We start from the raw sequence: 14,181 nt of genomic DNA on the forward strand, positions 1-14,181 counted from the left end.
TCTTAAAATATTCATATTGTATTGATCATGTCTTTTTTTTCAATCTAATTCTCAATCTAGCAGTTAAATGATAAATTCGGATCTAACACGATGTATATTTAAAATTTATAAATTAAATTATAATGTATATACAACTTTTTTACCCAATAATATAAAAAAAAGCTCAAGCCTATGAGAATATTTACTAAAATGGTACGTTTGTTACAATATTCTGTCGGTGTTATCTAGAAATATGATGACCTAAAATATTCAGGGACCTGATATGTAAATTTTCTGTTTTGATTGGCTGAACTTTTGTGTGGCACCAAACTTTAAATAAGGTAAATTGCTTCATAAACCTTCTTTATTTATTATTATTTTATTCCCCTTCAACACCAAAAATAGAGAGGTCTCTTACTAATTACTTTAAAAAGTTTTTTTTACTAAAGTGAATTTTTGTAAAAAGTCAATTCCAACTGGAATTAAATTTTATTTATTTTTTAAAAAATAATTTTTTTGTTTAAATTATTTTACTCCAATTGGAATCAACTTTTTTACAAAAATATTTTTTGGTAAAAAAGAAATTAAACTTGATAAGAGGCCTCTCTATTTTTGGTGTTGCAAGGAAATAAAAAGCAATAATAAACAAGAACGGTTTATGAAGCAATTGACTTTATTAAAGTTTGGTGCAAGTGTCACGGGGCTAGACCTTTCGTCTCGCAAACTGTGCGGCCTTAGGCGATCCATTTGCTCCAAACTCGCCTAAGTCAGCCTTTACGCCTCAAAAGTGAGGATTCCTTAGAATTCCTCTAAGGCACCAATTTGTATAGCGGAAGCAATTGTGCCGAAAGAAGCTACAAAAGAACAACAGAAAGAGCGTTCGCAAAGTGTTTGAGTAAATGCTCTCAATTCTTATTCACAAAGAATAATGAAACAATTCAGGAGTGAGTACAAATGAGGGGGAGGCTCTCTATTTATAGTTGAGCTCCCCCAAAACCGACGGTAAAGATACAATTACATCGACGGATGAGATTTAACCATATCCCTTAATTTTAGGGGTTTACAAGATAAGCCATATCAAATCTAATCTAATCTTTACAAGATAAGATTCCCTCTATCTTCTAAGATTAGTTACTATATTTAGCCTAAGTTGCCTTCTCTTCATTACCGGGCCAACCAGGCTTCAATCTGACAGGCTTGTCCAATAGCTCTTTGAATCGGGTCAGTTCTTGTGAACCAAATGATCCCTATCTGAGCAATAGACCTCCATTGGATGCATTTGGTGCGATGGTCACGGGCTTTGAACTGCGGCCCGTGACATTCTCCCCCACCCATTCTCGTAACGCCCTCGTTGCGACTTCTGAATGGCACTGACTTGATTCGCCTCGATCTCGTCTCGATGCCTTAGCCTTTCCCTTCCTTCGGGACTTTTGCGTCGGCTTACATCGCTTCTTCACTCGAACCGTCCTACTCGTTTGTACATCTCGATGACAAGAAGCTATGTCGCTCTCTTGCTCACATTCTAACTTTGCTCGAACAGAATCCTCTTGATTCGCCACACTTGGCTTCGCTTCGCCCACAGTCTCTCGGCCTCTTTGCTCAAGAACTTCGAAAGAGCCCCTACGTTCTCGCCAAGTCAACAAGTTAGAATGCAAAACACTATCACAGTGTTCGGAATGTACCTTCGCATTTACTCTGGTCAACTGTCCCTCATGCATCACTTCCTTTTCCTTGAAGTCTAATGCACCACCCACCTCTCCCATAGGTGGAAGCATTGTCGATGACTCGGCCAACTCTGACACTTCACTCAACTTGAGCCTCATTGGTCCCAGCTTCACTGTTTTCATCGCAACTTTTTCCACTAAGTTCGATGACAAACCCACCTCTTCCTTGGGTGGAAGCCCCTTCGACGACTCACCAAGCTTAGACGTTGCCTTTCTTTTGACTCCGGCTTGCTTTGGACAGTTCCGCAACTCATGCGGACCACGGCACAAGAAGCACTTTACTCGCTTCTTTTTGCTCCTCTTTGTCCTCTTGGCTTCGGCTTTTCCCTTGCTCGAACCAAGCTTCTTGGGCTCATTGTCTGCTCCATCGTTCCCCTCGATGACAGACTTCCTCGGACACTTCCGCAACCTATGCGAACCATGACACAAGAAGCACTCTACTGGCTTCTTCTCGCTTTCGGCCTCCTTGGCTTCGACACCCCTTGCGTTCGAACCAAGTACCAAGGCCTTACCTACCGGCTTCTCCTTAAGTGCGGATTTCCTCGGACATTTCTTCAACATGTGTGGACCATCGCAGAGAAAGCATTTTAGCTTGTCCCTTTTCCTCTTGGGTTTTTTCTTCCCAACTCGTGGTTTCCCATTACCACCATTATCGCCGTTGCCATTGCCATTAACACTATCTTCATTGTGATCCATTTCACATACGCTCCTTCCATCGAACTTTGAAGACCCAAGCTTGTCTTTCCCTAGACCAAGCTTCACCACGGACTCAACTACCGTCATGGCTTCCGACAGCTTTTGGACACCTCTTTGTTCCACCTCCTGTCTGACCCACTGCTTCAATCCCTTTTGAAAAGTAAGCAATGCTTCTTCATCGGTCACATCTGAAACTTGGAGCATGAGTTCCTTGAACTCTTGAACATACTCACCCACTGTGCCCCGTTGCATTATCCCTTGCAACTTTGCCCGAGTTTCTTCCTCGGCAAATTCTGGGTAAAACTGTCCCTTCAACTCGCATTGGAACTCTTGCCACGTCCCAATCTCAGCTTGCCTTTTATCTGTGGTCCTACCTCGCCACCATAAAAGCGCAATGTCAGTAAGAAACATTGAAGCAGTGTTTACCTTAACCGCATCCTCCATGATGCCTTTGGCACGGAAGTAGTTTTCCATCCTCCACAAGAAATTGTCCACATCGCATGCAGACCTTGTCCCCACAAACTCTTTCGGCTTCGGGACATCCTCGTTATTGAATGCTGCATTTGCCACTCCTTTCCCCACGACTGCTTGACACAAGGCTAGCTCTCCCTCGAGCTCCTCTATTCTTGTGCTCAAAGCCCTCGTCGTGGCCATTGTTTCCTCCAAAGCCATCATCATGGCCTCGAGAGCATCGTTCCTCTCCGTCAGCTTCTTCCTTTGGGAATCTGGCAACTCTCGCACGTTATCCCTTTGGGAAGTGAGACACTCGGTAACAAAGTCCCTGGACTGCTCCCTCAAGTCATCAATGCTTTTCCCAAGCGCATTGTCCAACTCTTTTACGTCCTCCATGGACTCCTCAAGTTTCCCCACGCGTTCCTCAACAGCCGACAACATCTCTCTCAAAGGCTTTCTCGCCCACAATTGTTCAAATGCTTCTCTCGACATCCTAACGGTACCTTCGAACCAACTCGAATATCACTTGGTTCAAAACCTGCTCGGATACCACTTGTCACGGGGCTAGACCTTTCGTCTCGCAAACCGTGCTGCCTTAGGCGATCCGTTTGCTTCAAACTCGCCTAAGTCAGCCTTTACGCCTCAAAAGTGAGGATTCCTTAGAATTCCTCTAAGGCACCAATTTGTATAGCGGAAGCGATTGTGTCAAAAGAAGCTACAAAAGAACAACAAAAAGAGCGCTCGCAAAGTGTTTGAGTAAATGCTCTCAATTCTTATTCACAAAGAATAATGAAACAATTCAGGAGTGAGTACAAATGAGGGGGAGGCTCTTTATTTATAGTTGAGCTCCCCCAAAACCGACGGTAAAGATACAATTACATCGACGAATGAGATTTAACCATATCCCTTAATTTTAGGGATTTACAAGATAAGCCATATCAAATCTAATCTAATCTTTACAAGATAAGGTTCCCCCTATCTTCTAAGATTAGTTACTATATTTAGCCTAAGTTGCCTTCTCTTCATTACCGGGCCAACCAGGCTTCAATCTGACAGGCTTGTCCAATAGCTCTTTGAATCGGGCCAGTTCTTGTGGGCCAAATGATCCCCATCTGAGCAATAGACCTCCATTAGATGCATTTGGTGCTATGGTCACGGGCTTTGAACTGCGGCCCGTGACACAAGCACATGGTCAGCGGCACCCTTAAAAGCTTTTCAATCAAAACGATAAATTTACATATCAGGTCCCTAAATATTTTAGATCATTATATTTCAATTTGGTGCCGCCAATTTGTCAAGCGACACCGATAGAACACTGTAGCAAACATACCATTTTGATAAATAATCTCATGGGCATACTATTTGAGTTTTTTTTTTGTATTATTGAAATAAAAAATCCTATATATACATACTATATAAACAACATAAATTTAACATGTAAAAAAAATTAACACAGATAAATACGGACAAAATTTAAGCGTAGGAGCTACGTCTAGTGCAATTAACTTTATTTTTCAATATCATTGTAGTTAATTATTTTATATATAATTGATTTTAAGTTAATAATTTATTTGTAACATTAAATATATTTATACATCCATTTTTATATTAGAATTACATTTGTATAAATTTTTTAATTTTATTATTAGTATATCTTGTATTGTATAAGGGTAAATTACACTCAAGGTTACTAAAACATTAGTAAATTTATGTTTGGGTCATTCAACTTCAAAAAGTTATAATATGGTCACCGAATTATTTGAAATAAAAAATTTAAGTCAGAACTGATAAAATTGTTGTTGTATGGTCTTCTCTGTTCACATCACCTATACCAAACGAAAGTTTTTCTTCGCCTTCTCTTTTATAATTCTAATTCTTCACGAAATAGTTTTGAACATAATGAATCTTCGAACCAAAACTTCAATGGCTTTTTTCTCCAATCTCCGACACTAACCATCAGATTGACTTGGATTTAAGGTATGTTATTCAACTCGTCAATGGGTATTGATCCATTGTATCGATCGTCGAATTGTTACTTAGAGCTCGCTAATTGAACTTTTAAAAGAAAAATTTAATAGTCTAGTGACTTAAAAATAAAAACTTTCAAGTTGTTTAGTGACTTAAATGAGAACTTTCAAATAGTTTAATAATCATTTTGTAGCCTTTTGAACTTAAGTGACCAAAATGTAAACTCAATAATAGTTTAGTGACCTTGAGTACAGGGCATAGCCAAGGGGGCTGATAGGGCCCGCCCCCTAAAATGGAAAATTTTCCAATTAGGCCACTTTAAAATTTATAAAAATTTAAATTAGTAAAGGTAAAATTATACTTTGACCTTATTAAAAATGATAAAATTTTGATTTAATCATTTTAAAATTATAAAAATATAGATATCAAAATAATAAAATTATATTTTTACTATCATAAAAATACACAATTTAATTTGAACCCATTCTAAAAGAATTTTATGGTGTTGTCCCAGATTGAGTATAGCTTACCCTATGTATAATCATATTCTATTAAAAATACTCACAAAAAGGCATAAATTTCATTCTTGGAAGGTCGGAAATTTTTTTGATAAAGGAGACGATGAGACATCAAAACGCCGTAGTTCCTACATCCTACCAGCCAGACGGCCACCAACCTAAGGCATTAAAATTCACGTGGCACTGAAAGCACTGCACCGCAAATATGAGAAAATATTAATTTAAAAACGTGGACAAAATATATAGTTTCCCAATTTTCGCTCAATTTATATAAATTGGTCAAATTTTATTTTATGCAAATTTAGTCCTATTCTCAAATTTAATATTTTTAAGGTTAGTTTAGTAGTGATTTTAAAAATTATTTTTAAAACACCATGAAAAAGTGATTTTGAAATTATTTTTAAAATTTTTAAATTTTTTATCGAAATGTTCTTTTAAAAATTTATTTTAATATAATTTTTAATGTAAAAATATATATTTAAATTATATTTAAATCCGTTAATATTATAATAATTATAATAAAAATATAAAAGACTTTATAACAACTCATTATTAATATTTTTAACAATTTGAAAAGTATAAATACTTTTTAAGTAATAAATGTAATTAACTTGTAAAATTTAATTTGAATATATAAATCATATTTTAAATATTATATTTACATATAAACATAAATCTGTGTGAAATATACAATGTTGCATATTTCAAATAGATATAAAAATATATATTGTAAATAAAATTAGAAAAAAGAGAAATAAAAGTAATTTGGTTATGATAAATGAAATAAATAGATAATTTAGCTCAAAATTTATTTTCCAAAACTTATAAGCTAAAAATTTTAACTTATTAAGATCATTAGAAAAATTTTCCCCAATTTGAAAAGAAAATTTCATATAAAAACTAATTCTATACATTGTGAATTTTGAGATTTTAATATTAATTTAAAGAATATTCCATTAAATCTATTTAACTAAAACGAGATGGCTTTTCTACAAGCATATATATGAAAATAGTTCATTGACATGTCACTATATGTGTTTGGTCAGTTAAATTTAACTATTATCATTTGATCATAGATTAAAATTTTAAAACTCGTAAAATACACTATAAAAATCCTCAAATTAGAATATAAAGATTAAATACATAAATTACTAATAATATAGGGACTAATAGCACAAGTTCACCATTTATTTATTGTCAACTAACATTTTCAATTCACATTCACACTCAATAGTTTTGCAAGGCAAAGCACGGCATTCTAAATTATTTATAGATTGAATAACAGCCAAAAAAAAAAACGCAGAAAAAAATAAAAAGAAGAGCTAAAAAGAACGATGTCGCAAAGTAAAGTGACGATGGAGGTCGGAAACGACGGCGTTGCAGTCATCACCATCTCCAATCCTCCTGTTAACGCTTTAGCTATTCCAAGTAAAGCTTTTGATTTACCTTTTTTTTCATTTCTTTATTCTTGATTTATGATTCGGTGATTTGATTTTTTTTTGAATTTTTGCAGTAATTGATGGATTGAAGGAGAAATTCGCTGAGGCGACGAGGCGAAACGATGTTAAAGCTATTGTTCTTACCGGTGAGTCTCGAGTTTTTAATCGAATCATCATTTTATTGCATGTTGATTCTTCGAATTTAGCTCGCTGACTTTTTTTTTTTTTTGAATTGGTTGACGAAGGCAAGGGAGGAAGGTTTTCCGGTGGTTTTGATATCAATGTTTTCACGAAAGTTCATGGAACCGGTATGAGTTTATTAGTTAGGCAATTTAATTTGAGTGTGAATTTAGTGATTATCGAGTTAATTACTTAAATTTAGTGAGGAGTGGAAGTTTAGAATCTCTGATTGTGTATTGGATTGGTGGCTAAACAGGTGATGTGTCGATCATGCCTGATGTATCTGTTGATCTTGTCACTAATGCTGTAGAAGGTTCCTGATTCCTATTCTTATGTTGATTTTTTTTTGGCTGTTATTTATGGCTTATCTTATGCAGTACTTTCATTCTCTCAGATTGCAAGAAGCCTATTGTGGCTGCTGTTGAAGGATTGGCTCTCGGAGGTGGCTTAGAATTTGCAATGGTTTGTGTTTTTTCTCTCCTAATTTATATTTTTACGTCATTATCTTCTTTTGCTAACAATTTTGTATGTCGTGATTGTAAATTTGCTTGGTTGTCTAATCTTTGTTATTCTTATGCAGGGTTGCCATGCACGTATTGCTGCTCCTAGGACTCAACTTGGCTTGCCAGAATTGTCACTTGGAGTGATTCCTGGTTTTGGAGGTATGGCCAGTAGTATATGCTGACAAGAACATGTGTAGATGAGCAGTTATTTTGTCTTTAGATGATAGCTACTAGTTTGTACTTTTCAAGCACTGACTGGCTTGTTGTGCTATGGCTCTTTCAAAGGCACACAGCGTCTCCCAAGGCTTGTAGGGCTTTCAAAAGCTATTGAAATGATGCTGGTAATACTTTGTGTCTCTAATGCTTTTTGAACTTTCTAATGGCTTGTTTTCCTATTTCTAATGGCTTTGTTACTACGAAAAGGGAGGGATTGTGAGGGGAGGGTTGTCATCAAAATGTTAGAATTTCATGGTTTTAGTTCCATCTTCTATAGAAGATAGAAAATGTTGTCATTAAATTTTCATTCCTTAGTTGTAACCTAGTTGCTGGACACATTGAGTGGATTAAGAAAGTCAAGTTTTATGAAAAAAAAAATTGAGATAACTGGATTTAATTTGCTTTGATTATTCTAATAATATGATATGATTAGACAGTAAATCTACCTCTGTTATTTATCCCATGACCCTAAGCTGATGCTGTATTGCGCTTTCCAAGCTTGAAAAAGATTTTCATTTTTAATAGTTGTGGAGTCCAATGTTTTCACTTGGTAAATCTAATACGTGCAAGTATAATGCTTTGCAGTCATCCAAACCAATCATGTCTGAAGAAGGGAAGAAGCTAGGTCTTATTGATGCACTTGTCCCTTCTAAAGAGCTTCTGAAAGTTTCTTGTGCATGGGCTTTAGACATGGCAGAGAGACGTAAGCCATGGTTGCGTTCACTTCACAGAACCGACAAAATTGGATCCCTCTCTGAAGCACGGGAGGTGTTGAGAATGGCAAGACTACAAGCCAAAAAAACTGCTCCAAATTTGCCTCAGCATCAAGTATGTCTAGATGTAATTGAGGAGGGTATTGTCCATGGGGGATATAGTGGAGTTCTAAAGGTAGTTTCTGGTTTTCAGACCTATTGCATTTATCCTTTCCCTTTAATGTTTTCTGTGATAGTTTAGTCCCATAAGAATCTCCACTCAGTTGTGCTTAAACATTTGGATTGTTCATATTTGTTATTCACATTGGAATTTATCTATGCAGGAGGCTAAAGTTTTTAAGGAGATAGTCCTTTCAGACACATCAAGAGGTCTTGTTCATGTGTTCCTTGCCCAGCGGGCTACATCAAAGGTAGTTGCTGATAGCTGGAACACTTTGCACTTTTTTCTCATTTTAATTCCTTCAGCAGTAATTCAGCAAGTGGTAGCACTTGCCATGTGAAAATAGTTGGCTGTCTATAAGGTGTTGAGGAATTCGAACTTTTTGATAGTGAAGTCTGACAACCAATTGGGATTTTTTGTGGTATTTTTTTCTTCTGAAATTTTACTTTTGCAGGTGCCAAATGTTACTGATGTTGGTCTCAAACCAAGGCAAGTAAAGAAAGTTGCTATTATTGGAGGAGGCCTAATGGGCTCTGGAATAGCTACAGCTCTTATTGTGAACAATATATTTGTTGTTCTCAAGGAAGTTAACTCTGAATATCTCCTGAAGGGAATAAAAACGGTAGAAGGTGGGTTATTCATAGTTGTTGCTCTTTTAGTAGCCAAAAAACTATGATTGTTTTCCTTTCTTCGCAAGGAATTATAATGTTTTAATTCTTACTTTAAAAGATAATGAATGTGTTGAGACGTCTATGTTGCATGTGGAACTATGTACATGTTACAGAAATTTAATACTATATTTTTTTCTTTTCTTATTTTTGTTGGCAGCGAATGTTAGAGGTTTAGCAAATAGAGGAAAAATTACCAAGGATAAGGCGGAAAAAGCTCTCTCAATGCTTAAAGGAGTTCTGGATTACTCTGAATTTAAAGACGTAGACATGGTCATAGAGGTGAACTATTGATTACCATGACCTGGCCACACATAAATTTCATAATTATTCTTGTTCGTAATCTGTGAATCACTAGTCTCTACTTTCTAACTTGGGTTTTTCTGATGTTGGAGGTTTTGCAATGAAATGTTTCTAATGTAGCTTCTAATTGCAGGCTGTTATTGAAAATGTCGCTTTAAAGCAAAAAATATTCAGTGAGATAGAGAAGGCTTGCCCTCCTCACTGCATTTTGGCAACAAACACATCCACTATTGACCTCAATTTAATAGGAGAAAAAATGAACTCGCAAGATCGTCTTATAGGAGCTCACTTTTTCAGGTTATTGAACTTATTTTCCCTTTTTTTGTGCTATGCTATTGCCTTTTTAATTCTCTATCATATGCTTCTTTATATTTGGAGGAATCTAATCTAAATCCTCTATGACTTTTCGAATGGGATCATATTTTGGTACTTTTGAACGAATTAGAGATTAAATAAAAGAGTTTGGTATATGCATACACACATATATATACTAGCATGGATCCTACCATGCTTTGCGTTGGGATAATTATTAATTATTTTTAAGTCAAATTATCAAGTAAATATTTGAATATTAAAATATGCATAAAGTTTTTGTACTCTTTGTTTATTTAAAATTTAGTATTTGTACTTTTATTTTTAGAAATTTAGTCCCTCTATTTTTCAAATTTAAAAATTCAGATCCAATTGTTAACACCATTAAATTCTTCTCTTAAATTTGTTGGTTTAACTTTTTGAAATTAAAAAAAGAGAGTAAAAAAGGCATTGCAATGGACTTGAATTTAACAAATAATTTTATTAGTATTAATCACTCTTAAAAGTTATATCAGCATTTTACTCAAAACAAAGTATTTGAGCTAATCAATGTCATTGTAAAAACTTGAGGTACCAAATTATGTCAAAAAGTATAGGTATAAAGATTGAATCTTAAATTTGAGTGTAACACGGATTAAAATTGAAAATTGACCATTATTGTATAAATTAAAATTTGAGTGTAGCATGAGGATTAAAATTGAAAATTTACCATTTTACTATAAAATGCAAAAAAAAAAGGGAAGAGAAGGCATTCCACGTGTCAGCATGACCTTTTTATATATGATTATATAGATATTATAGATATATCGTCTGATTTTGGTCCTTAATAAACTGAATTTTTTTTTTATTTGCTTATTTGTTTTGGCTCTCTTAAAACAGTCCTGCCCATCTGATGCCTCTTTTGGAGATTGTACGAACACAGAAAACTTCCCCACAAATAATTCTTGATCTTATGACGGTTGGCAAAGTAATAAAGAAAGTTCCTGTTGTGGTTGGTAACTGCACTGGCTTTGCAGTCAATCGAACATTCTTCCCCTATACACAAGGTTCGCATTTATTGGTCAATTTAGGTGTGGATGCGTACAGAATTGACCGGGTGATCTGCAATTTTGGCTTTCCTCTGGGTCCTTTCCAGTAATCTTCTTTCCTTAGCATTATGTCTTTTAGTTATATATATTTTCATGATTTCAGTGAGCGCTTTTCCAACTTTGATTATATATATTGTAGCTTTGGTACAATAATAATTTCATCATAATATATGCTTCTGCAATTTGAAAAGGAAGGTATAACAGGTCTTTCCGTAATTGGATAATCTAAGCAGAAAATCATAGGCTTAGAGTTCTAGTAAAGATCAGATTTCGGTCCATCTGGTTGTGGCGATTCACTTTGAAGTAATGTTTTCGAACTTATATGCCCTGGTATAATATATGGTGATAAGTTATGCTTCTCCTTTGCAATTCTGCAGGCTTCAAGACTTGGCTGGCTATGGTGTGGCCTTTGCTGTCGGGCAAGAATATGCTAAGGCATTCTCTGATCGAATATTCGAGTCTCCATTGCTTGAACTTTTGGTTAAAGAAGGAAGAAATGGTAAACACATACTGTTCCTGGGACATTTTTTCTCACTTATAACAGTGTTGTCAATGCATATTCCATATTGGGATGTTCAATGAATTTTGGCATTTCAGGGAAAAACAACGGGAAAGGATACTATATTTATGAGAAGGGAAGCAAAGCAAAGCCTGATCCTTCTGTATTGTCTATTATCGAGGAATCTAGACGGCTTACCAATGTTATGCCCGGTGGAAAGGTATGTACCCTTGCCTCCAAAATATTCTATAATCTAGGTACGGAATTTTGTCCATTGACTGCCAACTTTAAGATAATCACCCGGTAACTTTGAAGACATAAGTATACGACATGAGAAACTAGCTACTAGAAGACTGTAAAAAGTAAGATGGACCTGAACAAAAACACAAACATATAATGCTTTAAACAAGATTATGATTCGTTTGGCCTTTGTAGGTGAAATATCTAATGCATCGTTGCTTTTGTTTGACAGCCTATTTCGGTTACTGATAGAGAAGTTCTGGAGATGATACTCTTCCCAGTAGTTAACGAGGCATGCCGGGTTCTTGATGAAGGGGTTGTGGTTCGAGCATCAGACCTTGATGTTGCATCTGTTCTTGGGATGAGCTTCCCATCTTATCGGTAAGTCTTTCGGCATTGGCCGTAGTCTCTCATTTGTAATTTGATGTAATGTCATTGCAAAGTTCATCCTCAGTCTATTATTGATTCCGAATATTGTTTAGGAACCATTGTTTCATGGAAAGACATCATTGTTTCATGGAAAATGTCTTTCGCATTTTTGAAATTTGATATAATGTCATTGCAAAGTTCATCCTCAAATCTAATATTTGATTCCTAATATTCGTTTAGGAACCAATTTTTCATGGAAAATGTTTTTCACATTTTTGAACGCATTAGATATTTTCCTCAGCGACGTGAGAAATTATAGATCCTTTACAAACCGGATCGGTTTCTTGATTATACACATCTTTTCACACAATTTTAAAAAATAAAATTGCCAACTATGTCGAGGCATCGTTTGTAAAAGCTAAGGTCTCGAGTATACAAGTTTGAGTTTCGTCATGCATAATTGTCTTATGTAGGTCTCATTGTTGCCATGTGAGTCGGTTTTAGTTCAGATTATTTCGGTTCTCAGTCCAGTATTTTGTATTAATTTGATTTTACTTTGTTAAGACATAATTCACCCATGATCTTATCAATATTTTTCTTTCGGGCAGTGGTGGTATAGTATTTTGGGCAGATATGGTCGGCGCGAACCATGTATATAGAAGTCTTAAAAAATGGTCGGAAATGTACGGTAGCTTTTATAAACCATCAAAGTTGTTGGAAGAAAGAGCTATGAAGGGCATCCCATTGGTAAGACCCCTATCTTTCTATTTTATTTTAGTTTAGTTTTTCGTATTTATTGATCTTTGGGTGTTGCTAGTAGTCGAATCTAATACGAACATAATATACACATATACATATACATATATATGATAAAACAAATTAATATAATATGTTCAACGCACGTATTATAGTTGTTTTAAAGCTTTTTGAGATCAATTTCAAAATTACATGAAAATTTTTATTTTGGTTCCATTTTTATTATCCGTTTTTGTTTATTTTTTATTTATTTATTATATACCAAAATGGTTTGAAATTTTTTTAGTATGTTGCCATATTTGTAGTTAAACAATTGTATGATAGTAATATATTTAAAATCCTTCGTTGAGTTGGTGTCATAAATTAATCGGATATCAATTTAGTTGGAGAATGATTAAAAGATATGTTTTTTACCAATTAAGTTATATTATTATGTAGGTGTTTTTGTTTTTTTATATTTATAATAAAACTAATAAAAACTCATTTAATAAACTAATGACACTATGAATTTTAGAAATTTTTTTACCTTGATTTGTTTTTTGTTTTTTTTTTTTACATATACTTTTAATAAATATAGTTTTTATATAAATTTTTTTTACCTGAAATATAATCTAATAATGATGATGATTTTTGTAGTTTTGAATGAATTTAATTGTACCAAATTGTCGTTTACCTTTATTTATTTATGTTTTATATTTGTAGAGTGCACCGGCTACGTCATCTGCATCAACAAAATCAAGGCTGTAAGGCTCTCAAATTCACCCACAAAAACGGATTCCCGGTGTGATTTATTATTATTATGGTAATAAAAGCAATTAGAATTTGGTTTTCATATAGAATGTGTGTTTTCTCTTAATTTCCTCGGAACCAGCTCCTAATGCTTGAAAGCAATAAACATTATGCTTTTTTTTTTCTTAACATAAAAAATATAAATTTATATTTAGTAGTATCAAGAAATATTTTTGGTATAAAGGCATTTGGACCTAAAATAAATCTTGACCTTGATATGGGCATTCTTTAAATATTGGTTTGGTTTGAGCTATTGAATGGGTTGAGTTCGGGTATGAATATTTTAATATTTGATTTGAGTTAAGTCGGCAGGTAGAAAATGTATAGTATTTCGATAATTAAAATTTTACTTGGCATAATGTAGAAAAGGCCTTTTAAGATTTAACAATGATATGGTACGATTTTAAAATTTTAAAAATTAGACATAAAATATAGAAGAGCTTTTTAAATTAATAAAACAATAAAATTGGAACTTCTCAAACTCAGTCCATTAAATCAAGTGATGATTTGTCAACTAAGAGTATAATTGTTCGAGGTTGTGACTATCGCTACGGTAAACTCAGGATTGATAGAATACAATTTTCTTTGGATTTAGAGATGGTAGGTAT

General features: G+C 34.3%; 1 protein-coding gene across 1 annotated transcript; it reads left to right on the plus strand.

The window, feature by feature from the left end:
- The first annotated feature begins 6,557 nt into the window (after positions 1 to 6,557).
- Positions 6,558 to 13,826, plus strand: LOC107939487 (peroxisomal fatty acid beta-oxidation multifunctional protein AIM1). Its single transcript, XM_016872824.2, has 18 exons — positions 6,558 to 6,766; positions 6,852 to 6,923; positions 7,023 to 7,085; positions 7,214 to 7,270; positions 7,352 to 7,419; positions 7,538 to 7,619; positions 7,746 to 7,801; positions 8,262 to 8,564; positions 8,713 to 8,799; positions 9,004 to 9,178; positions 9,378 to 9,499; positions 9,654 to 9,817; positions 10,712 to 10,966; positions 11,298 to 11,419; positions 11,518 to 11,639; positions 11,892 to 12,040; positions 12,637 to 12,775; positions 13,487 to 13,826. The coding sequence occupies exons 1-18, from the start codon at positions 6,673 to 6,675 to the stop codon at positions 13,529 to 13,531; spliced, it is 2,175 nt and encodes a 724-aa protein (XP_016728313.1). The 5' UTR covers positions 6,558 to 6,672; the 3' UTR covers positions 13,532 to 13,826.
- The last annotated feature ends 355 nt before the right edge of the window (positions 13,827 to 14,181 follow it).

The sequence above is a fragment of the Gossypium hirsutum genome, chromosome D08, assembly GCF_007990345.1.
Source record: "Gossypium hirsutum isolate 1008001.06 chromosome D08, Gossypium_hirsutum_v2.1, whole genome shotgun sequence".
Classification (NCBI taxonomy): Eukaryota; Viridiplantae; Streptophyta; class Magnoliopsida; order Malvales; family Malvaceae; genus Gossypium; species Gossypium hirsutum.

Excerpts from the sequence above, each read along its gene's own strand:
- LOC107939487 (XM_016872824.2), top strand. The coding sequence starts at position 6,673 with ATGTCGCAAAGTAAAGTGACGATGGAGGTCGGAAACGACGGCGTTGCA. Across the intron at positions 8,565-8,712 it reads GATATAGTGGAGTTCTAAAG|GAGGCTAAAGTTTTTAAGGA; the intron begins GTAGTTTCTGGT and ends TTATCTATGCAG. Across the intron at positions 11,640-11,891 it reads ATGTTATGCCCGGTGGAAAG|CCTATTTCGGTTACTGATAG; the intron begins GTATGTACCCTT and ends TTTGTTTGACAG.